General features: G+C 32.5%; 1 protein-coding gene across 6 annotated transcripts in view; it reads left to right on the forward strand.

Moving 5' to 3' along the window:
* The window catches only part of LOC124540737 (irregular chiasm C-roughest protein-like), an 87435-nt gene that overhangs the window by 47377 nt on the left and 14196 nt on the right, over positions 1-25862 (forward strand). For all 6 annotated transcript variants that reach the window (XM_047118426.1, XM_047118430.1, XM_047118425.1 and 3 more), the window contains exons 3-8: positions 4147-4297; positions 12496-12576; positions 12974-13125; positions 14910-15001; positions 15483-15591; positions 17592-17765. In XM_047118426.1, the coding sequence (XP_046974382.1) occupies positions 4147-4297; positions 12496-12576; positions 12974-13125; positions 14910-15001; positions 15483-15591; positions 17592-17765 (759 nt within the window). The remainder of the gene's footprint in view (positions 1-4146; positions 4298-12495; positions 12577-12973; positions 13126-14909; positions 15002-15482; positions 15592-17591; positions 17766-25862) is intronic.

Consider the following 25862-nt stretch of genomic DNA (forward strand, 5'->3'; position numbering starts at 1 on the left):
GAAGAAATAACTTAAAAAATGTATAATTCAAATAATATAGGTCACTTGACCTTGTAACGGATACAAAATAAACCAAAGATGATGATGTCCTCCTAACCGATTTTAGCCATTCTCAATGGAGACTAGCCAACTGCCATAGATAAATTAAACGCTCAATTTTCTGAGTTAACACAACCATACCATACCTAGCTATTGCAATACATGTTTTTAAGGTTTTGAGAGGTGTAGTCTCTGATGCTTTTCTTAGCCAGTTGAGTCCGTGCGCCCCAGATAGATATATGTGGCGGAGACATCGACCGTCGTTGCTAGCGCTGCCCACCGGGCGAACCAAGTTGCTCCAGGAAGCACCACTGACGCGCACGTTACGTACTCTCAACGTGATAGCAGACAGAGTGGATTTGTTTTGTCGCAGCCTGAATGAACTTACAATAATTGCTACTTCGAATATATCATATACAATTTAGTACTATATTATAACATGGATAGATATTTTAAATTAGTTTTTTTTTAAAGTGCTGTAATATCGAATTGGGACACAATCCTGTAATGATATGTACACAGTGTGGCATTATAAATAAATAAATACCTTCAAAACTTTAAATTCTTTAAAACTACGCAACGGATTTTGATGGTTTTTTTTAAATAGATAGCGGGAATCGAGAGAAATTTTTTTGTGTATAATGCTTGAACAGTATAGTAAATATAAGTTTCTAATGTGATGTACTAAATAAATGAAATTCTATAGAAAATATAATATCAGTACTGCACCCGTGCGAAGCCGGGGCGGGGCGCTTGTTAAATATAATCTTAAGATTGGTGGTTCATTGCTTACAAGGATTACATAAGTTGATCACGAGGTGTCAATCTATATTAATATTATAAACGTGAAAGTAATCCTGTCTGTCTGTCTGTCTCCTTTTCACGACCAAACCGCTGAACCGAATTTGATGAAATTTGGTATGAAGCAAACTTGAACTCCAAGAACACACACAGGCTATTTCTTTGCTTAGCACATGACTCTTAGTGTGCATATATTTAGTAAAGAATAATGCGATACAAATGCGATCACACAAAACAGATCAGAAGCTAATTCGTCTACACAAAAAGCCTAATTAATCCAATCGAAGACACTAAAAAAATAACAACAAAATCACCCGTATTATAAAAGTAAAAGTAAAAGTAACAGCCTGTAAATACCCCACTGCTGGGATAAGGCCTCCTCTTCCATTAAGGAGAGGGTTTGGAGTATATTCCACCACGTTGTTCCAATGCGGGTTGGTGGAATGCACATGTGGCAGAATTTCGATAAAATTAGACACAAGCAGGTTTCCTCGCGATGTCTGCCTTCAGTGCCGAGCACGAGATGAATTATAAACACAAATTAAGCACATGTATATAGTGGTGCTTGCCTGGGTTTGAACCCACAATCATCGGTTAAAATGCACGTGTTCTAACCACTGGGCCATTTCACCTCACCCGTATTATAACTGTCGAATCAACAATGAATAAAAATATCGTATTAATAACATTTGAAAAGAATTCGAAATATTCTTATGTATGAGAAAGTTTTATCATAAATTAACATATATCAGATCGTGATAATTATATTATGAATATGTATATGTTACTCGGATCTAGATTGAATATATTATTGAACTTTTACTACAATAAAGAGACCCCGTGTTTTACTTTGTTAACATATAAATTTATTGTGTAGTCCAAGTTATTAGCTGATAACTGATAGCAGGTATACTCTATCTCTTTCTATTACTATCTCTTTCTAATTAGATGCATATATACTCAACATCAGAAATAGTAAGAGATCGCTTTCTTAGCGACCGCACTTTGAAATCTTTTTTTTTTGTAATAGTTAGGAGTATGCATGGCCATAATGTTAAGTGGTCACCACCACCAGAAATATTGACCATTCCGAACTCGTGTGTTCCTTGTGCCTGTTAGTGGCTCACTCATCCTTCAAACTGGAACACAACAATACCAAGTACTTCTGCTTGGCGGTAGAATATCTGATGAGTGGACCTACTCATTATATATTTTTAATAATAATACAAATATATTTTTGTGGTTTGAAAGTTCAAGTTTCATACCAAACTTCATAAAATTGCGTTCAGTGATCGCTATAAAAGAGCAAAATACAGACAAAGTTATTTTCACATTTAAAATATTAGTATAGATTGTTATCTAAGCATTTTGAATATTTATAATATAACATTATTCACAAGTCTTTATTATTAAAAGAGTGTCTAATATTTTGCATTTATAACACATTATATTAATTTCAAAAATTCCTATCCATTATCTTATTTATATCCTTGAATTTTAATTCTAATAAAAGAAACCATATTATATAAATGTATAATCGTTTTGAATATAATTAATTTATTAACTTTCAATTTTAAATATAAGTTTCTCATTTTAAATATTAATCGAAATACATTATTAATATTTTATTATCGAATTAACACACAAAATACATCCTTATTACTTATAATTATAAAGCTTATATCTAATAGAAAATTGAAGCCTGTAATGTCTTTTTTCTTTTGAAGAGAAGGATTGGACCTCCAACATAATTCTTTTGCTTGACAATGAAGGCAAAATCTATATTAATATTATATATGTGAAAGTAACTCTTTCTGTCTGTCGCTCAATCACGATCACACCGCTGAACCGATTTTGATGAAATTTCGTTTGAAGCTAACTTGAACTCCAGGAAAGGACATGGATTTTTTTTGCCTAACATGACAACCAACACACTAAAACGAGCGAGGCCGCCGTCGCCTACTATTCTTGAATCTCTGTTCAAATTTTGACAATTTTTTTCAACGCCTTCGAGCAACATGGTCGCATAAAACACTCAACCTTCAAGATCTATGCCCAGCAGTGGTGTCAGTCAGTTAGACATAATCCTCCTGACCTCATCCTAACATTATTTGGGGTCGGCGCAGCATGTCTTTTCCTTCCACAATTCTCTGTCAGACGTCATCTCACAAGTAACATTCTTTCTAACCATATCATCTTTCACACAATCCATCCATGGTCGTCCTCTACCTCTATATCCGTCCACATCCATGCTCAAGGCTTTTCTCACAATATGTTCCTCATTCCTCCGCGTTACATGCCCATACCATGATCTTCCACATAACTTTTCGGCTATCGGCTATCAGTCAGTTAGACATATCCTAATATAATGGGCAAGAATCAAAGTCCTTCCAAGAATTAAATATTGGAATGAATTATTCTCTAATATCTGTAAACCGCTTTCTGTCTTTGAATTAGTATATAGATGGTAGCGTTTTAATTTGAATGAATTAATTATTTTCATTAACATAGTTATTTGTTCACCTGAAATGTATCGTTACAATATTTTTGCATATTATGTAATATGTATTTGATTATTCTATTTAACTTACATCTATTTAACGGGTTATGTTTAAGTTTTTAAGAGAAATGAGATGCTTTCTGTCATACATACATTAACAGCCTGTAAATTTCCCACTTCTATACTAAGGCCTCTTCTCCCTTCGAGAAGATGATTTTAGAGTATATTCCACAACGCTACTACAGTGGTTAGGTCCTTCGGCTATAGGTGTTCTCAACTTAAAAACCTGTGAGGATACCTACATGTGTCTAATTTCGACGAAATTCTTCTATATTTCTTACTTGGTGGTAGGGCTTTGTGCAAGCCCGTCTGTGTAGGTACCACCCACTCATCAGTTATTCTGCCGCCAAACAATAGTACTCAGTATTGATGTGTTCCGGTTTGAAGGGCGAGTGAGCCAGAGTAACTACAGGCACAAGGGACATAACATCTTAGTTTCCAAGGTTGGTGGCGCATTGACGATGTAAGGAATAGTTAATATTTCTTACACCGTCATTGTCTTTGGGTAATGGTGACAACTTACCATCAGGTGGCCCATATGCTCGTCTGCTAACCTATACCATAAAAAAAAGAAAAAAACATGTGAATCCACCAACCTGCACCAGAGCAGTGTGGTGGAATATCTCCTAACCCTCTCTACAAAAGGAGAGCAGCAGTGGGAATTTTACAGGCTGTTACTATACTATACTACTATAAAGGTTAATAACAGTGGAGGTAATAAGATTTATTATTGTTTTGTTTCACAGAGTGCAGTCGTGGGTTCCCGCGTGACATTACCGTGTCGAGTAGAACACAAAGTCGGCAGCCTGCAGTGGACCAAAGACGATTTCGGTCTTGGCACACATCGAAACCTCAGTGGCTACGAGCGATACTCCATGATCGGGAGCGACGAGGAAGGTAAGGTTCCATAAAACTCAAACTCAAACTCAAATTCCTTTATTCAATATAGAAGCATTACACTTACTTATTGATTGTTAAATAAACACTACCACCGGTTCGGAAAAAGGAACACCCTGACCTGAGAAGAACCGGCGAAAGAAACTCAGCGGGTCTTGTTTTTTTGTTATTTTTTTTTTGTCAAATTAATAAGATACATAGCAGTATATGATTAGAATATACAAAATCAAATCGAAACTATTCTATTGAAGTACGACGTCGACCTCCGTGGTTGAGTAGTGTGTTCACCGATTTTCATGGGTACGCCACTCCGAGGTCCAGGGTTCGAGTCCCAGCCGAGTAGATGTAAAATGTGGTACCGTCGTTACTTCTGATTTTCCATAACACAAGTGCTTTAGCTTCTTACATTGGGATCAGAGTAATGAATGTTGTCTAATTTAAAAATATAAAAAAAGTAAACTTTGCAATAAATCATTTTTGAATCAACATTTGGGATTCTACCGTGTTTGGGAAAGTAGAGTCTAGCGAGAAGAAATTGCTAGAATCACGCATTATTGTTTCTTTCGAATAAACTGATTTATAATTATTACTTTCATAATTATTGTTTAATCGGGTGTCTGATTGCACATGAGCCCAAATCCAATTAATTCAGAGATTGGCCAAAAGTTGGACACTATTTTTTCGATGTGTTCTCAGCTTTGACAGCTTAAAACTATAGAGAACAGAAAACAGTGAGAAAGTAAAGAGATATCGACAGTGTGCGAGCGAGAAGGGGATAGTGGTTACGCCATTTTGATTCCTATTCTTTATCTGTACTCTATTTAAACATACATTAAAAATATTTTCTTTAAAAAGAAACGGTATGACTCGACAGTTAGAAATCGTCGTATAGTTGTGATATTTTTCTTTTAAATGCAATCTTATGTTTTTTTATTATATTTATAAGTTGTAAGAAGTTATTGACAAAAGACTTAGGTACGTGTCGCGTAATTTCAATAGATTTTTTGTCTGTGCCCCGTTTAAGGCGTAGATTGTTTTCTTTGCCGTGAAATAAATTAAAAAAAAAAATAATGACTGTTACTAATATACGTTCTAAATTTAAAATATAACCGATTTCGTTTTACGATAGTTTATGATTTGGCATTCGTCATATTATTCATCAACGAATGCAATAGTAATCCACCGTTAAATAAGACCTACTATTTCATGGTACGTCAAAACTCCAAAACATATTATAATCTGAGCTAAGTATTTATTTATTTTTTTTATTTTTATTTTATGGTATAGCTTGGCGTACGAGCATATGAGCCACCTGATGGTAAGTGGTCACCATCACCCATAGACAATGACGCTGTAAGACATATTAACTATTCCTTACATCGTTAATGCGCCAACAACCTTGGGAACTAAGATGTTATGTTCCTTGTGCCTGTAGTTACACTGGCTCACTCACCCTTCAAACCGGAAAACAACAATACTGAGTACTGTTATTTGTCGGTAGAATAACTGATGAGTGGTGGTATTACCACCAAGAAAACAGCTTAAAACACATTCAACATTAGACATAAACAGAACTTATGTAATGGTATTTAAATATCAAAATTAATTAAAACTTCTTGTGTACATTGATATGTGTAGTTTTAAAAGCGCTTGCAGTAAATCCAAGCGTTTTCTTTATACGCTGTATACACAAGATCTTTCACGTTACGTAAATTCCCCCCTGCACGTCTAGCAAACAGTTTTTACATCCATAGCCTTCATTACGCCATGTTTATCAAGGTGGTGAAAGATAAAAACAGAACGAAACCGTAATGTAGGATGAAAATAAAATACGCATTCTCAAACGCTATTTACCTAAATATTTCTGTACTACGAATATATCGTCTCGAGTTAACGCGCATGTATTCTTTTTTTAAATTATTTTCGTTTAATTGATTTGTCAAATCGATTTGACCTATAAATTTTAAAGAGTGATTGTTTAATCGATGACGTCTTCTTCTAACGAATGTGAATCATTGTTGAAAGAAAGAGATAGATGTTTATAAATAAAAGTGTTTGTATTGACAATAACTCATAGTAACATAAATATTTTGTCGAAATCAATAGCACACTTATTCAAGCAATCTCACTTGTAATTAAACTAAAATTGTATTATTAATTATTTATGAATTTATGAAAATGTATCCTGTACTTCTTTTAAATTTGATTATATTTAAAACCAATGAATCCACCATATTTGCAGGCATGAATTTTAAGTTCAAAAGAGTATCTACTGAGTTTGTTTCGTATAATTTCGGTGTGATTCGAAATTCAAAAACAGTAGCTTCTTAAAATGTAATAATTTTTATATCGGACTATTAAGTACTAGATTATTATTAATACTGGTAATTTGTGAGGATATTTCATGATGTTCTTCTTACTGGGTTATATAACATTATTTCATCTAAATAATCCGTTATTTTAAAATTTCTTTTCAATAGCAACAAGTATTAAAATGTAACTTGACATTTAACATTTTTATGAATTTTCAAAATTAAATAGAATGAACCCAATTCGATCGAGATAGCCTTGTGGTTAGAACACTATATTCTTTTTCAAGTACTATATACGGGTTCAAATCCAGCACCACTGAATTTTCATGTGCTTAATTTTTCCTTATAATTCATCTCGTACTCGTCACTGAAGGAAAACATCGCAAGAAAACCTGCATGTTTCAACGAAATCGTACCACGTGTGAATCCGCAAATCCGCAAAGGAGGGGTGTGGTGGAATATACTCCGAACCTTCTCCTCAAATATGGGAGAGGAGGCGTTAGCCCAGAAGTGGGAAATTTACAGGCTGTACATGCATGTATTAACTAAGAATTTAAGATATTCAATATACATATAATATAAGTACATACAATCGTAACTTCAATGCATTAACATGATTTTAAATAATTTCCATGCGAGCATTATTCAGTTGTCATTTGAAATTAAAAAAGTAGAGTTGCACTAAACAGATCTGCCAAACACCCCATATCTTCGTTCGACAGTATTGAGTTCTTTAGAAATGTTTTTTTCTCATTGTATTTGTCTAGACATTTCTATATCTATATTTTTTTGCCTATTCTATTCTTTCACAACTCCCCCTTTTACCTGTTCAACAAATGACAACACGTTTCGATGCTGAAAGTTTTCCCGTACACAAAAGTATCAAGACTACATGAGAGGTTACATTTTTTTTAAAATACAGCTGTAGTAATTTGTAATAGAAACAGTGATTTTATTAATTTTCAACCTTACGAATATGCAAATAAGTTTCATAATGCATAATTTTCTTTTAAATTATATGAAGAGTTTTATATTTTGATTACGTACGTATGAACAGGGATGTATTATTAGAATATTCGCAATGGGTCATTGCCCTTAGGATTTGGCTTGTGAAGCTGTAATGATTGTTTGACGCATCCAGTATTTCAAATGTTCGCTCAAGGTTAAATTATTTTTGGCAGATAAACAATTTAACTAAACCACTGTTAGGAAGGTAATGATCAATATATGTATAGAAATTTTCCTCTCTACGTTTTTAATCAGTCCGTGGAAGTTCTACTGTAAATTGTCTTGGAGCTTTTCCTGCCACGCTACTCCAATGTGGGATGGTTAGCTAGTACAAAAGAAAATTTTGGTGGCGGGTTTTAAGCACGTGGCGTTTAAATATTTTCAAGTAATATGTCATCTCCTCACTGAGCTTTTATAATTGTTTCTGTATTATATTATGATTATTATTAAATATTCTTTACTTTATGGTAGTCAATAAAAGAATGCAATTTTTATTCCAGACGACTCGAGATTTAATCCAAATAAAAGTTTTATTAAAGTTGTAATATCGTCATTTTATGGTAAAAGTAAAGTCGAGGTAAGAAAAGGTTCGTCACCTTAAGATCTATTTTCGTGTGCTCAGTATGAGCCATAATCGACTTCACTGATCGAGAATATATGACACTGACAGACATTGTCAAACAATTCAGTAGGAGATATCATATCTAATTTAAATTACGTCCTTAAAATATTTCATCATAAATAGTGTAACTATTTGTCCAAAGATGTTACACTATTTTGAACCAAGTTATCATACAATATAAGTTTAATTTTATACGCCGTTGTCGGTCTAAGAGTTTAAGACTTGATTAAGGAATGAATTTGTAAACTGACGAAGGTTTTCTTACTCTGACTGTACATCCGCATCGCTAAGATTACTTGTCAAAGGCTTCTCTCATCCTCTCAAAGGTTGCAGTATTTTCTCACTTCTCAAATTCAAACGATAAAGCAACTAGGCCGATTTTCAACCGATAAAAATATGATCACATTTCCGTCTGTCAATGAAATATAAACATTTTATTACCTTTGAAGAGTTAAGAGGTTAGATCATCATGCTATTTCAATACACGGCGTACATTTTCATCCAATACGTGTATGTACATGTTTGTACATGTCTTCGATGCTTCCCCCAGCATGAATTTTTAACATTATATATTTTTTTTTAATATGAGACAACATCACATACATTACTCTGATCCCAATGTAAGTAGCTGAAGCATTTGTGTTATGGAAATCAGAAGTAACGACGGTACCACAAACACCCAGACCCAAGACAACATAGAAAACTAATGGTAATCTACATCGACTCGGCCGGGAATCGAACTCAGGATCTCAGAGTGGTGTACACACCACTCGACCATGGAGGTCATCAAATGAATTATAAACACAAATTAATCACAAGATTGAATCCTCGATATAAGATTACATTAACGCATCCAACTAGGCCGTCTCGCCTCTATTTATTTGTATGAATATAATACATGTATACAATACTTTATTACACGTTAAACCACAAGTATGGAATGTTGACACAACTGTACTTAACTGACGTAAAACTACGACTTTTTAATTTACACGCGTAATACGTAATGACTCAATTCTTATTTCGTCGAATTTGTCATTTAAATATTAAGTTTATATTGTACTAGTTTTCGCCCGCGGTTTCGCTCGCGTTTGGTTGTGACGTGTTAGGCAAAAGGTAGCCTATGTCCTTTCATGGAGTTCAAGTTTTTATTTTCATCAAATTTCATCAAATTTGGTTCATTTGTTTGGTCATGAAAGGGCGACAGATAGACAAGAGTTACTTTCACATTTATATTATTACTATAGATGTCATAGGCAGTCTATCTCGTCAGTTATCTATTTTTAGTATTTGTTGTTTAGCGGCAACAGAAATATATCATACATATACATCTGTGTCAATTTTAATTGTCTAACCATCAAAGTTCTCGAGATACAGCCTGGTGAGAAACGGGTTCGTTTTACCCTTTGAGTATCTAACTCTACGCTATCTGCTTTAAACTTACACCAGAAGCAATGAAGCAAAGCACACATCTAGTACTAGTTCTTTGTCGCTTTTAATTTCGACTATTGAGGCGAGCTTTAATTTGGTGATCTTGTATCAAAACTGCAAAACAAAATGAAAAGATACATTAATGAGCATCAAAAACAGTATATCGCTGTAAGTCGGCCAATATCGTATAAGTGAGAAACGAAGTGAATAATAATGCCCTAAAAATATAATGTGTAAACCGTGAAAAGTTTGCATTAGTGGCTTCGATGGCAGATCGTATTTGTTCATTTGCATGCGAATATTAAAAACATTTACGTTGACCTACATATCAATAAGTGAATGGTATTGTTTACGTCGTGTGTGTGATTTATAATTGACTATTAGTCGCAAAAGACTATTAAGACAAACTAGCTTTATACCAAAATAGAAAAGAAAACAGAAAGACAAACTTTTGTATTTATTATACTAGTGTAGACTGTTTGAAAATTTGAAGTTAAAAAATTCTTTGTTACAATAGACTATTTCTCCAATCGTCATAAACACGTTTTGATATTATAGACTCATGTGACCTTAATAATCCTGTCCGTTTTATACGGTAGCTGAGGTCAGACAGTCTGTGTCAAAATTAGCCTCCATCTATGATTTATAGCGTATTCTAGTATACTATTCGAAATAGAATTTGAGTTTTGTTTCGTACCGATATAAAATACATTAGCTATTGTATATAACGATGTAGAGACGTTTTGAAATATGAATTACTACTACTACTACTACTATTTAATGAATATTGAAAGTTTAATCGTATATAATAATAATACTTTATAGTAAGACAGCGACAATAACATACTGTAATTTTCCCACTGCTAGGCTCTCTATCTTTGAGAAGGTTTGAAACATACTCCACCACGCTGTTTCAATGCGGTTTGGTACAATACACATGTGGCCAAATTTCTATGAAATAAGTCAGGTATCCTCACGATGTTTTCCGTTATCGCCGAGCACCTGATGATTAGTTTTTTTTTTATTATTTTATACAATAGAAATCAATCAATTAAAAATGAAAACAGAAATATTTATATGATAAATTATTTTTAAAAGCAGAAAATATATAGAAATACCTTTTTAAAACATATATTTTGTGAGTATAATCGAAAAGATATACCTAATTAGGTGATTGCTCTTACATCTCAATAAAAGGAAAGATCCAGTCAAAAGGATCAGGTTTCTTCAATGGAGTAATTATATAAGTTCTTAGAGATTTTGTTCAGCTTCATTTGATTAAAATGTTTTTTTTTTTCTTTATACTTATCCGACTTCGGACTAAAAAGGTTTTATTTTCGATATTTAATTTAATCGACTTATATAACAAAAAATGCTTTGAGTATTTATTTATGAATTTAATGAAACTTAACGATTTTTTTTATTTTAGCAATCTTTGGAAGAATTCTAAGCTCTATTTTTATTCAATGTTATTTGTACTTAATTATGATTTTGATCTTAATAAATTAAATATAACTTTTTATATATAAATAACAGTATATTGATACATATAGTTATTTTATTATTGAAGAAGATTTAAACATATTTTGATATTCTTTTTTCAAAAATCATGTAAGTGCTTACCGATTCAAATATATTTTATTGTGTATATTAATTAATTTATTGCACTTATATATCTTATAAATAGCATTTTAAGTTAAGATAAAATTTTATCTTAAGAAACGACTGCTGACAAATCGTTCATTCACAAAGTTTTATCTTTGGACTTTCGAAAATTTCAGACGCCTTATTATGTTATAATTAATTAACCGAAATGTTTTATAGATTGTTATGTAGTGAAGATAAATTTCTTTAAATTATCAGTTACAACAAAATCAAAATATACTTTATTTGAGTAGGCTTTTACAAGATCTTTTGAATCGTCATTTAACAACTATTTTAAGTGAAGCTACCACCGGTTCGGAAAGTAGGTTCTACCGAGAAGAACCGGCAAGAAACTCAGTAGTTACTCTTTTAAAAACATTAAGTTTGCCTTGTCACTTACTTGTATTGACTACAAGTTGTTAGTTTCGGATTTAATTTACACTAAAGTAATTGACGTATATACGATTTATCAAGAAACTTAATACAAGTTAACTAAACTAAATATCATCAGAGAATTAATTAAAATTATTGCTAACTATATCAACTAAGACATCTATACATAAACGCAACGTCAGAGTTACCGAGGCTGTACTCTCTCTGATCGAGTAAGGATGGGGGGATATACGCTAGATTGTAGTTAACAGAATGAAAAAAAAATTGTTCTTATTATATGTTATTGATTATGTATACATGAAAAAAAAAGAGTGTGAGCCACGTCTTCTAAGACAAGCTTGAAGTCCAACGAAGATCTGCTGATGATTAGTAAAAATATAAAACCCCAAAATGTATAAAAGTAGAATGTAAATGGCAGAGGTAACTGTGAGCCCATAGAGGTTGTAAATTGAACTTAAAAAAACCTATATAAATTGAGTAGAATTCTTGCAAAAATTCCAGTAATATTTTTAATTAATTATCTCAGCAAAGAGTGAACTTATTCCGGTATCAACTAGAGGCAATGAAATACGCAATTTTATTGAAGTTAATTAAACCATTTATAGATTCACTCACGTGTTCACGTTAAATGAATTAATTTTTAATAAAATAAACTTAATAAATAAAATCTAATTTGTATTTTTTTGTTGACTCTCCTCTCGTTAGTCTACGCACACTAAGATATGTATTTTAGCGTCACACACGCGTTAAATTGATTTTGATTTTTATATTATTAATTTTTGTTGCAGGCGATTACTCATTAGATATAAAAGACGTTACGCTGGAAGATGATGGCATGTACCAATGTCAAGTTAGTTCCGGTCTCAACGGTGAGTTTAATGTCTAATATTTAACAAAAAAACACATAAGCTATATAAATAAAAAAAGCAAGAGTCACACATCTACATTTTTTATTTGTTATATATATAATGTTATATATAATGTTAATTATTGACGTTTACAAAACAGTATCCTTTCACACTACAGAAAAAATTCGAGCGGAATTTTTTTAGTTTACATCGAATATAAAAACGCAGTCACACAGTCGTAAAATGATAATTTGATCAATTAATACAAAACATTGATTATCAAAACAACCGTTAATATTTATAACTTCGATTGTAATCTCGATATATTAGATACGATTCTATTAATGCATCATATTTTTTATTACCTCGATCTAATTATGGTTATTGGAATTTATGATTAAATTTTGTTTTTAATTAGGCGAGCCGGCCATACGATCGAGATACGCTAAAGTTACAGTTTTGGTCGCACCGGAGCCTCCTCGTATATTACAAGGAGCTTTTATCGATGCGATAGAAGATCAGCCTGTTGATATTGAATGTGTATCCGAAGGCGGGAAGCCAGCATCCGAAGTGAGTATACCATCGTTCTTTTCTTAAATTACTTGCGGGTTATTCCACCAACCCGCATTGGAATAGCATGGTGGAATATCTACCAAAACTCTCTCCTTAATGGAAGAGGAGGCCTTAGCCCAGCAGTGGGAAATTTACGGGCCGTAAAAAACTCAGTGTACTAGAGGCATTATGTAGACTTGCAGTTCCACATAATGTTATTTACAGCATGTAAACATCTTATTAATAGTCTATTCCACCACGCTGCTCCAATGTAGATTGGTGGATACACGTGGAAAAAAATTTTTAAATTACTTACAATGTCTTCCTTCATCGCTGAGCACGAGATTAATTAAAAACACTAATTAAGCACATGTACATTAAGTGATGGGTTTGAACAAGCAAACGTTGCTTAAGATTCACGCGTTCTAACCACTGTGCTAACTCTGGTCCATAATATAATCAACATATAATTCATAAAAAAATAAACTAGTTTATTTAATTACAAATATTTCTATATATAATAAAACTTTAAATGATTAAATAAAGCAACATCCGTTTCATAAATAAAACGAACGCATATGTTTTAATAGATGTCGAGATAAAACAATGAAACTAGGTTCGTATGGCGCCTAAAGTCGATTAAAATGTAAGCGTTTCTAAATAATGAGTCTAAAGATTTAAATAGATAGGAAAACAAAACAATCTTGTACATTCGCCACATCTATAACTCATGTTTTCTAGATTTTGAAGAAATTAATTCAACACATAATCTTGATATATTATCTTCGAGTGGGCGGTATCGATTTTTACATCGGGAATCGATACAAATAAATATGTATTAAGTTTCTAGATCATGATATCTTTTTAGAATATTTATTTAATCTAAATATACTCGATGTGTAAGCGAGTGTATTCGTGTGATTAAAAATTGATTCTGAATATATTTTAAACTATATTGTAAACGTGATCAGTGTTATATCTTCCGTGTTGACGCATGTCTGAATCGCTGTCCATCGTTCTCAATAGATATTGTAGGGAAAAAATGCGGGTTGGTGGAATACACACGTAGCAGAATTTCTATGACATTTGTAACATGCAGGATTCCTCACGATGTATTCCTTCAACGCTGAGCACGAGATGAATTATAAATACAAATTAACCACATGAATCAGCGGTGCTTGCCTGGGTTTGAACTCGCAATCATCGGTTAAGATGCACGCGTTCTAACCACTGGGCCATCTCGACTCCTACACGATTCGGGCACAGTTAGTTAATATACATATTGACTTTTATGAAATTGTTGATTATTTCGATATTCGTGAGATACGTTAATGACTAATAAATTACAAAAATTTAATACAGTTACCAAATAATGTTCTACATTGTAATCACGAAATTATTTGCAATGATTTGATTTATTAATCAAATTAATGATTAAAATTATAGCACTGATTGTTATATAACTCATCCGTTTTAAAGCAACACGGCTATTTGATGTGATTTTAAAATGAATCGTGTAATACTTTATTTAATATAGATTAGTCTTAAGATTTACGATTCATTCTTTGCACTATTATATGTTGTGTATGTAAAAATGTTGGTATTTACGTTGGAGCTTTATTCAAAAGAGAATAACTTGGTAGGGCTTTGTCCAAGTTTGGGTCCAACAACCAACCAACCAATCAACCAATATTCTTGAAAATTAATTTTGATTTATTCTTTTGGATCTTCTGAAATTAAATTTGAATTTCGAATGCATTCCATTAATACTCAAACGATGCTAACATAAAACCTTTTTACAGATAACTTGGGTAGATGGAAGTCAGAACGTTATCAAGAATAACGTTGAAAGCAGAGTTGAAATGTTACCAGACGAACAAAGATACGTTACTAGGTATGTATGGTTACGGCTGTATTGAAGTGTTTTATAAATTCCTGAGAGATTTTGACCACAATGAGCTTCCTCATGCTTGACTAGACGAATGTAGAATTGAGGATATATTGAGAACACAAGAATTTGCGTAATAGGTGTTCTTTAATCCAATTCGCTAATCAAATTAGTTGGGTGGAGAAGAATACCTTAGCAGGTTGCTAGCTGCAAATTAGCTGATGATGATGATATTCAAATATACATTGATAAAGACTTATCAAGTCTTCTATAGTTCCCAAGGTTGGTGGCGCATTGACGATGTAAGGAATAGTTAATATTTCTTACAGCGTCATTGTCTATGGGTGATGGTGGCCACTTACCATAAAGTGGCCCATATGCTCTTCCACCAAACTATCTATCTATCTATCTATCAACTATCAGTGAAACAAATAGTAAGTCCAACGATTTTGGTAATATCATTAATTACACAGATACATTATTACAGATCGGTTTTGCGGTTGATACCTAACAAGATACACCACAATCAGACAATGACGTGTCAAGCGCAGAACACAGCGGACAGGGCGTACAGGATGGCCACAGTGCATATTGAGGTATATATTGGTATTTTATCTTTACATAGTACATCTTCAACGACCTTATAATTCTTAAGCACTACATTAGAAAGAAGATCCCAGGAGAACAAGCGAAAGACGCAGTTGTTACTCTTTTCAAATTAAATTCTATAAAGTGCAAAACTATTGCTCTGCCTTCAAATCAACCAATAGAATATAAAAGTAAAATTCTTGTGTTGTTATAACTAATTTAATTGTCACAAAAGGGTAACTGAAGAGGTTCCCAGTTTGGTTCTAATTAAAACTACATTAGTTTAAAAAATGACCCTTGCGAGATTTAGTAGATGATTTTTAATAATTAGATAATCTTCCAAACTTTTTTATTTATTTCTTAAAATTTATAACAACTCGTTCTGTTTATCCTAGACTAATCCAGATTACTTATAATTAAGTTGTTAATTGATATAGTAATGGAAGTCACTGCTGTAGAACCGCTACGAACCAGTTTTAAGTAAAACTGGCTAAAGCTAGTTTACAAGCCTTAGTTAGCTTCACCCCTTTGTATGTGTGTACCCACATATTCAAAGGGGTGAAGCTAAGCTTGAACATCTTAAACCAGCTACATTATTGGTCCTGAAATTTTGCACACGTTAGTGCTTCTGACGTTACAGTATAATATATTTTTTTGAATATTGAAAAAGCAAAGATATTTTTTTATTAATATGATTATTTTATTTATCATGAGAGGTATTTCTAAATCTAAGATAATCTTTTCCATTGGATAATAATCTGATATTTACCGAGCTTCAATCTTTAAAGAAAAATCGTTCTCAAAGTTTCTAAGGGATTACCGATACCTTACAGATTTTATTTAGTCATTATTCATTGGTTTATAACCAGATTTAAAATATTAAGGACTCTGTGTCCTTGTATATTTCATATTAACTTTGCGTATCAATTTTGTTCCTTCTTTTTTTGGTTGAGTTCATTGACCTTATTATCCGAAGTGTCCCCATCACAATTTCAAATCTCATGCTTCTAGTTTTTGTCGTATTATACGCAACGTAATTTTTTTAATTAATTTGGTAGGGCTTTATGCAAGCCGTTCTTGGGGATACTCCCCCCACCCACTCTATATATTCTACCGCTAAACAACAATACTTTGTATTGTTGTGTTCTGGCTTATAAATGAGCCAGTGTCATGCCATCTACAAGCAAGTCATTTCGTAAATTCAAATTTGTAAAAAATACACTGGCAAAAAGGCATACATATTATTCGATACAAGATTTTGTAGATGATCAAAATGCTTGGAATTAATACCTGTTGACTTCCAAGCAGGATATTAATTTAAATAATTGTATTTAACTAATTTGACTTTGATTTTTTTTTAAATGTTGAAAAAGAGTAACTACTGAGTTTCTTGGCGGTTCTTCTCGTTAGAATCTACTTTCCGAAACGGTGGTAGCTTCACTTAATTGTAAAATGACGATTCAAAAGTGCTTGTAAAAGTCTACTTGAATAAAGTTTATTTTGATTTAATTTGATTTGATTAAACGACTGACCATTTACCGTCAGGTGATTTGCTCATCCTCTTATTTCGTGAGATTAAAAAATAAATTATCAACTAAAGTCTGCGCTTAACTAAGTACTTTAAGTTAATCTAGTTCGATGTCTACAAACAATTTTCGTAGCTATAATGCTAATGTAATTATACTTTGTGCATCGCGCTATCATTAGCTAATTTTGTTTGCTTCAGATTTTTATAAAATTATGAATTTATTCATTAAGACACTTTTTCACACTTTCAAATTTTGTTTGCATATAATTTTGTTAATGAATCAAAGGTATTTTAATTATGCTTTAAAATATAATTAACTTGAAATTGAAGCTTAATGCTCATTTGCGTAGATACATTACAAAGTCTAGGGCGGCACAAAAATAGCTTAATATCTTGGTTGCCAAGGTTGGTGACATTGGTCATGGATGACGTTGGCTCGCGTACCAGTTGGCCATACTTTACCAATATTGTTCTTTTTAGGTAAAATACGCTCCAAAAATAAATGTTTCGATTGTATCCGGTGCTGTGAATAAGAGAATACCGGAAGGCAGTGAAGCGAGGTTCCTATGTTCGGTTGACGCAAATCCTCCCGCACAAATGTACCGGTGGTATCTGAACAACAACCCAATTGTTGGTGACTACGAGGAAGAGTTGGTAAGTTGGTAACAAATATACTTAATGTTCTTTTAGGTTTCTGTTATTGGAGATAGGCTTTTATATCATCCTATGTACCGTCAGGGTAAGAAAAGGTTTGTCACCTTAAGATCTATTTTCGTGTGCTCAGTATGAGCAATAATCTGCTTTACCGATCGAGATTGACATATTGCGTCGCAATGATTTGATGTTTAGATTCAAAAGGTACTAAGAGTGTAAGACTTGATACAGAAATGAATTGGAAAACTGACGAAGTTTTTCTTACTCTCACTGTACATATTCCTCGTTATACGTAATATTCAAAAATAAATATGTTTTACTAAATACATATGCAATGATTATTGATTTTAAAATATGATCATAGAAGTTATGACGTTGTATTATCAGGTGACTTTGGTTACATGGAAAAAGTTACCAAAATTTTATTAACGATTGACTATAAAGTATGTCAAAATCCAGTATCGATTTTTTAAATCCTTTAACTAAAATATTTATCTCCGTGTAATAAAAATATACTTAAATGTAATTGAGTAAAAGTTTCCTTAGTTAATTCACGGATACTTTTCAGTAAACCCTTAATTAATACCTACTAGTTTTCAAACTGATAGTACTTTTCAATTTGACATTCAATGAATAAGTTTTTTGTATATTAAAGTGCGTTTCTCTGCTAAATATTAAAAAACTAATCACTCGAAGCTTTGAAATAACGAAAATATATTTATTGTTAATGAAAATAACAATTTCAAAACATGAAATATAAAAAAAAAATAGCTACTGAGTATATTTCGCCAGAGTTGCACTTTTGTATTGAATAAAAAAAATTGAATTGGACTATATTATGTGATGTATTAAATTCTAAACGGGATACCGGATTTTATAGAGTTTATTTGCTTCAAAGCGCTGATACTTGCGGTAGCCTATCTGTTGAGGAGTAAAACCTATGTAACATGATGCTATAACACCCGAGGGCGGCAGTATCGTTTAACGCTGGGGAATTCGCGCGGAGCACCTAATCTTTTATACTGAATAACTAATTAATACGCCTACTGGTACTAAATCTTATACAGAATTTGTTTATTTATTTCACATTGGGCACATCTAAAATTTTATCAGTGTTTCTTTACTATATTGTCCATGTATTATATACAAAAATCTACCTATATTATCATTCGTATCTATTAAAAAAACAGCATCAAAATCCGTTGCGTAATTTTGAAGATCTAAGCATACATAGGCACAGACAGCGGTAAGCGAATTTGTTTTATACCATGTAAATATTATACTATCTGTAAGTGACAGTGAAGTACATAAAAGTTTAGTTCGTAACACTTGTAATACGCAATGTATTGGTTCACGAACGCGTCAACAAGTATTGTCTTATGTGAGCCAATCTCAATAGAACCTTATGAACTACGCTTAAGACTTCCTCATGAATCGGTACCGACTTTTCGGAAAGACTGTATGAAAATCCGTTTGCTAGTTATTGAGTATTTCGCGTTCAGAGATATGGACAGACAGACGAGGCAAGAAATATTGATTTAAGAGTAAATATCTTTATATCTTATCTACATGATGAGTTAGCCTGTAAGAGTGATGTACATGGTAATACTTTTTAAGAAAGGATGTATCTTGTAGAATTAGACACCTTGTATACCACGTTGGCTTCCCAAATAAATAAATAAATAAATTATAAGACAAATCTGTCATTTGAAAAATTATAAACAACAAACGTGCCATTAAGTACATTTCGACGATTTGCAGTCAGTTACGTTACTCGTTAATACAACTAAAATTTCATTTTAAAATTTATCGTTACGTTTGTATAAGATTAACGTTATAAAAAACGTTATTTTTAAATGAAATACTTAATAATATTACTTCACGGCGTTAATAACTGTAATACAAAGTATAGCGTACTTGAAACTAACTACTGCATGAGGCGAGATAAAACTCGTTAAAATAATTACCGACTTAACATTAATTTCACTTAGTTTATTATTTACGTAATAATATGGCGAATTATTTGGGTCATGGCCAGTTTCAGTTTAAATTTAAAGAAAAGTATTAAATTTCGAATTAAGAACACTGTTTTAAATATTATTATTTATTTTGATATTACTTCTGGTTGAACTTTTATTTGATTGCATTAACTATCAATGCTTTCTTAGTGTGTGTTTGTTTGTTTGTGTGTGTGTGTGTGTGTGTGTGTGTGTGTGTACGGAATGCCAGCTTTGAGCCGCTATTATTTTCGACGCGTTCTCTTTAACAGTCTAATTATACATATAAATAACTAGTAGTCGCTCGCGGATTCGGTCGCGTTTTAGGGTATTGGTTGTCATATGTTAGGCAAATGTCAAATCAAATCTGGTTCAACGGTTTGGTCGTCATTCATGTGCTTAATTTGTGTTTATAATTCATCTCGTACGTATGTGTCTATTTTCATAGAAATTCTGTCACATGTGTATTTCACTAACCTGCATTGGAACAGCGTGGTGGAATATGTCCCAAACATTTTCCTCAAAGGGTGAGGTGGTTAGCCCAGCAGAGGAAAATTTACAGGCTGTTGTTGTTGTTGTTGTTGTTGGTATGATCGTGAAAGAGTGTCAGACAGACAGTATAACTCTCACATTTGTAATATGAATATAGGTTAAAGGATTTATTGTTGCGAAATCGACGTGGGTTGGCCAGTTGAGAATAGGGCACACCTACACGTTTGCGCAAGTGAGGCGTACATTATGCTTTTGGAGTAACACTACATTAAAAAGTCAATGTAACACATTCTCAGATGCTTTTGATATACCACATATTCTTACGTATAGTATATATGACCAAAAATAACTTTTATTGATTAATCAAAAAAATCACAGAAACTGTAACACCTATAAACTTTAAAATTGTCTTCTTGTATAATTATTGCTGTATTCGGAGTCGGTGTCAGCCACGGGCATGCGCCTCAATAAAGCCAAGAAAACTCCATAGTATATCTATCAAATAAAATTTTAACAAAAAGAAAAACCGACTTCAAACAAAACACTATTTTAAAACAAATGAATATGCACGAAAAAGTAATAAAAATAATTGCGTATTCAACATATTTTTTAGAGTCTTCCTAAGTTAAATGAAATGAAAAATATTAGACTACTTAAAAGTCGATTAACGATTATATCATGTAGTTATAATTATTGGTATATTTGGAGCCGGTGTCAGCCATGGTGCCCTTGCCCCAACAATCAAAAGAAAGAAGCGATACGAGCCCCTTGATTGATCCAGTATATTATTGTGTAAAAGGTAATTTGTAAAAAAAATATTTGTTAAAGTATTCTCGTATTGTTTTTTGATAGATATACTGTAGGGTTTTATTGGCTGACACCGACTCCAAATATAACAATAATTATAACTACATGATATAATCGTTAATCGACTTTTAAGTAGTCTAATAGTTTTCATTTCATTTAACTTAGGAAGACTCTAAAAAATATGTTGAATACGCAATTATTTTTATTACTTTTTCGTGCATATTCATTTGTTTTAAAATAGTGTTTTGTTTGAAGTCGGTTTTTCTTTTTGTTAAAATTTTATTTATTTTTTGATTTTAAGTGAAGCTGATGTTGACTAACTAATTTTTTTTTAATATGGATAGATTAAGCGTTCCATTTATATGAGTCAGAAACTACTTCGAGGACAATTTCAAAGGAAACTTGCGAATAAAGCAAAAATAGACTTTCGAAAATGCGGATTTAATACGTCACGCGGCGTAAACTACAAGGATCCCTCGAAAGAGCTGTAATCGAACTCAGCAAAAAAACTTTGAAAAAGACCAACTATATTTCGTACATCATATGACATCACATCACATACACAAAATTTGATTAGATAGTAAGAAATTCTGCCCCATATCGCACCCTAACTGCGAGCCGTATAGGAGTTCCATCACTACATAGTATAAAACAAAGTCGCTTTCTCTGTCCCTATATCTTTAAATCTACGCAACGGATTTTGATGCGGTTTTTTTTAAAAGATAGTGTGATTCAAGGGGAAGGTTTGTGTATATAATACATGAACAATATAGTAAAGAAACACTGATAATTTTAGAAGTTTGCGATGTGATGTCATATATAAACAAATTCTGTAGTATATTTAGTATCAGTATTGCACCCGTGCGAAGCCGGGTCGGGTAGCTAGTTGATTATAATATTCGACTATGATAATTACATAAACATAACCACATTACGGAAGGTGACTCAAATATCCAAATAACCTATAAATAAAAGATTCGACCGAGTATCGCTAACGTGCTCCTCAGAATTGTTCCGTTCCCTTCCGTTCCGTTACTTTGTCATGGATCCTGTGCTCAGAACCTTACCAAACTTTCACCAAATTACCCTTGTAGTATATATTTTATAATAAAAAAAGAATTATCAAAATTGGTTAACGTGATTTTCAGTTATTCACCTATTTGTCGCGCATATACATAATGCAAATTTAAGACTTATGTCGTTTTCACATGGATACCATCATCGGAAAAAAAAATAAAAAAAATGGGACCCCACGGGAAGCACTACCTTTCAAACAAAAAAAAATTATCAAAATCGGTCCACCCAGTGAAAAGTTATGAGGTAACAAACATAAAAAAAAAAAAAAAAAAAAACATACAGACGACTTGATAACCTCCTCCTTTTTGAAGTCGGTTGAAAAACAATACGATATACTTTAAGATATGTGTTTAGTTACAAATTACCATTTATAGGATAATATACTGGGGCTCAATCGAGGGGCTCGTATAGCTTCTTTCTTTTGATTGTTGAGGCGCATGCCCATGGCTGACACCTACTCCAAATATAGCAATAATTAAAAATACATTATATTATCGTTAATCGACTTTTAAGTAGTCTAATATTTTTCATTCCAATTTACTTAGGGGGACTCTAAAAAATATGTGGAATACGCAATTATATTTATTACTTTTTAGTGCATATTCATTTGTTTTAAAATAGTGTTTTGTTTGAAGTCGGTTTTTCTTTTTGTTAAATTTTTTATTTATCTATGTTGTCTTGGGTCTGAGTGTTTGTGGTGCCATCTTTACTTCTGATTATCCATAACACAAGTGCTTTAGCTACTTACATTGGTATCAGAATAATGTATGTGATGTTGTCCAATACTTAATTAAAAAAAAAGCTTTTTGAATTAAGAACACTTCAAAATATCACGTAGCTTCCTTGAATGATTTTAATATGTACAGTGCAAGCTACGAGTATATAGTGTATGCATGAAGCGAGTTGAAACTCATAATAATAATTGCTAACTTTACGTTTATTGTACCGTGTCGGAAAATTAAACGTGTTAATATTTCGTCGGAACTCGGCCCCTGTGTTCTCGAAAAGAGCAAAATTATATTTTATGTATTAACAAACTGGGGTGATGTTTGTAATTGTACCGTGTCGTTTTAATAGCTTCTGATTGGTTAAAATTATTTAAGAAAATAAGTTTTCCACTTCCAAATAAACAACGATTGGAAAGAAATCTATATATATGTAGTAGTTTATTAAAACTATAACACCTCGCCTTGCCACCAATGGTGACTGGGATTACGATTCAACGGGGAAATGCTGCTAGCATTCTTACCACCACGCATTCTAGATGTAAAGTAAAGTAAAAAGTAAAGTAACAGCATGTAAATTTTCCACTGTTAGGCTAAGACCTCTCCCATTAAATAGAGGGTTTGGAACACATTCCAATGAGTGTTGGTGGAATGCACATGTGGCAGAATTGCAATTAAATTAGACACATGCAGGCTTCATCACGACGTATTCCCTCAGTGTGATAAAGTAAAAAAAATCTGTAATATATTTACTATCGGGGTGGGTCGGTCATTTTTTTAAATTTATGTAAAGAAGTGATGAGCAAAAAATATATGTAATACTATGATCTAATACTATAAAATGTGTCATGTATAGTGTTGTCTTAAATTTTCACGATTATTACACATTTAAATAGACCGTAGTCTACCCGTGACCACGAACACTGCAAAGTGCTCGAAACGTCGGGATGTTTAAAAAATAATTAATATACGTGATTCAAAATCCGTTATAATTAGTTTTATTTTAATGTGTCATGTATAGTTTTGACATAGGCTAGTTTTTCAACCGTCTGTATTTTTTTTATGTTTGTTACCTCATAACCTTTCACTGGGTCCGGGTGACCGATTTAGATATTTTTTTTTTGTTTGAAAGATAGTGCTTCCCGTGGGGTCCCATTTTAATTTTATTATTTTGCGATGATGGTATCCGTATGAAAACGACATAAGTCTCAAATTTGTATTATTATACGCGCGACAAATTGGTGAATAACTGAAAATCACGTCAAACAATTTTTTGCCTTATACTAATGTATAACCTACACTCAAAAACGCAAGCAAAGCCGCGGGCGACTACTAGTAGGTTACATGGAAGTACCCGTGATACAACTAGTAATAGACTAGGAAATTCTAAGACGTATGCGACATCATTGAGCGTTTCATATTTAACGGGGGTTTACCGTACTAAGGCTTCGAAACCACTGATTGAAAGATATATAATAATATAAATTATTAATCGCTTGATGCTGTCATGTCGTTCTTCCAATGGTTTGAAAGCCTTTTAATACACACGATATATTTCGATCGTTTATTAAACCACCTTCAAAAATAGAAGACGTTCTTAATTCAGATGTTTTTTTAATGTGTGTTACCTCTTTCAAAAATTACTTTTGACTGGATGAACCGATTTTGATGATTCCACATTTCATAATTATACAGTTACTAGTGAACGTGCAATATTGATGTTAAATATACTACAGAAATTGTTTATTAACGACATCACATTAGATACTTCTAATCTAATCAGTGTTTCCTTACTATATTGTCCATGTATCAAATACAAAAACCTTCCTCTCGAATCACAATATCTATTATAAAATACCGCATCAAAATCCGTAGCGTGATTTTAAAGATCTAAGCATAGATAGAGACGGACAGTGGTAAGCGACTTTGTTTTATACTATGTAATCATTATCATCAGCATATTAAATTTAATATATTATAGTATTATATGTAAAATATATATGCAGTTACTGTGTAACATACGTTAAGGAAATAGAACAGTTGAAAAGCGTCAATGTTAATACGAAATGTGGGATTCTTGTTTGAATGAGAGCCGGCATACTATGAGTCGCGTTTGATTACCGCGCTGACGTTTTATAGATATATGAAAGAAATACTAAAGTTTCATATGGGAATTATTATTTTTTGTATATTACGTTTGAGTATGACTGTGTACTTACGTAGTGTAAAACAAAGTCGTTTACGGCTGTCTGTGTCTATGTATGCTTAGATCTTTAAAATTACGCAACGGATTTTGATTCGGTTTTTGATATATAGTAAAGAAACACTGATAATTTTAGAAATTCCTAATGTGATGTAAATCAATACATTTTTACCTTACATTGCAAACTATGTATTGTCTAATGATTGAAAAACTGTGAACGTTATAAAATATTCTGTAGTATATTTAGTATAAAGTTTAAGACCTCGTATGAAAACTATATATATTTCTTGGTGGTACCACACTCTCATCAGATATTCTACCGCTAAACAACATTACGCAGTATTGTTGTGTTCCGGTTTGAAGAGTGAGTGAGCCAGTATAACTACAGCCACAAGGGACGCAATATCTTAATCGTTCCCAAGGTTGGTGGCGCATTGACGATGAAAGTCATTATCTATAGGTGATGGTGACCACTTACAGGTGGGCCATATGCTCTTCCGCCAATCTATTCCATAAAAAAACTCTCATAATACCGGTATGGGGCTCATTAGACCCCGCAACGTTTAAGTAACTAAAACTCGATGTGATGTGATGTTGTGATGAATAAAATTCGATCAAGAATTTTATTTCTTCAGTGGGGTACATTGTCAAAGATAGCCCATACAGTATTAAGTAGGTACCATAGGCATTGTATAAATATATTTATCACTCTCCTACATTATACCAAATAGACGCTACGGCCTCCGCACGACAGAGAAATACGAGGCCTATTAGACCTCGTTCCGCATTAAACGGG

Source organism: Vanessa cardui, chromosome 26, assembly GCF_905220365.1.
Source record: "Vanessa cardui chromosome 26, ilVanCard2.1, whole genome shotgun sequence".
Classification (NCBI taxonomy): Eukaryota; Metazoa; Arthropoda; class Insecta; order Lepidoptera; family Nymphalidae; genus Vanessa; species Vanessa cardui.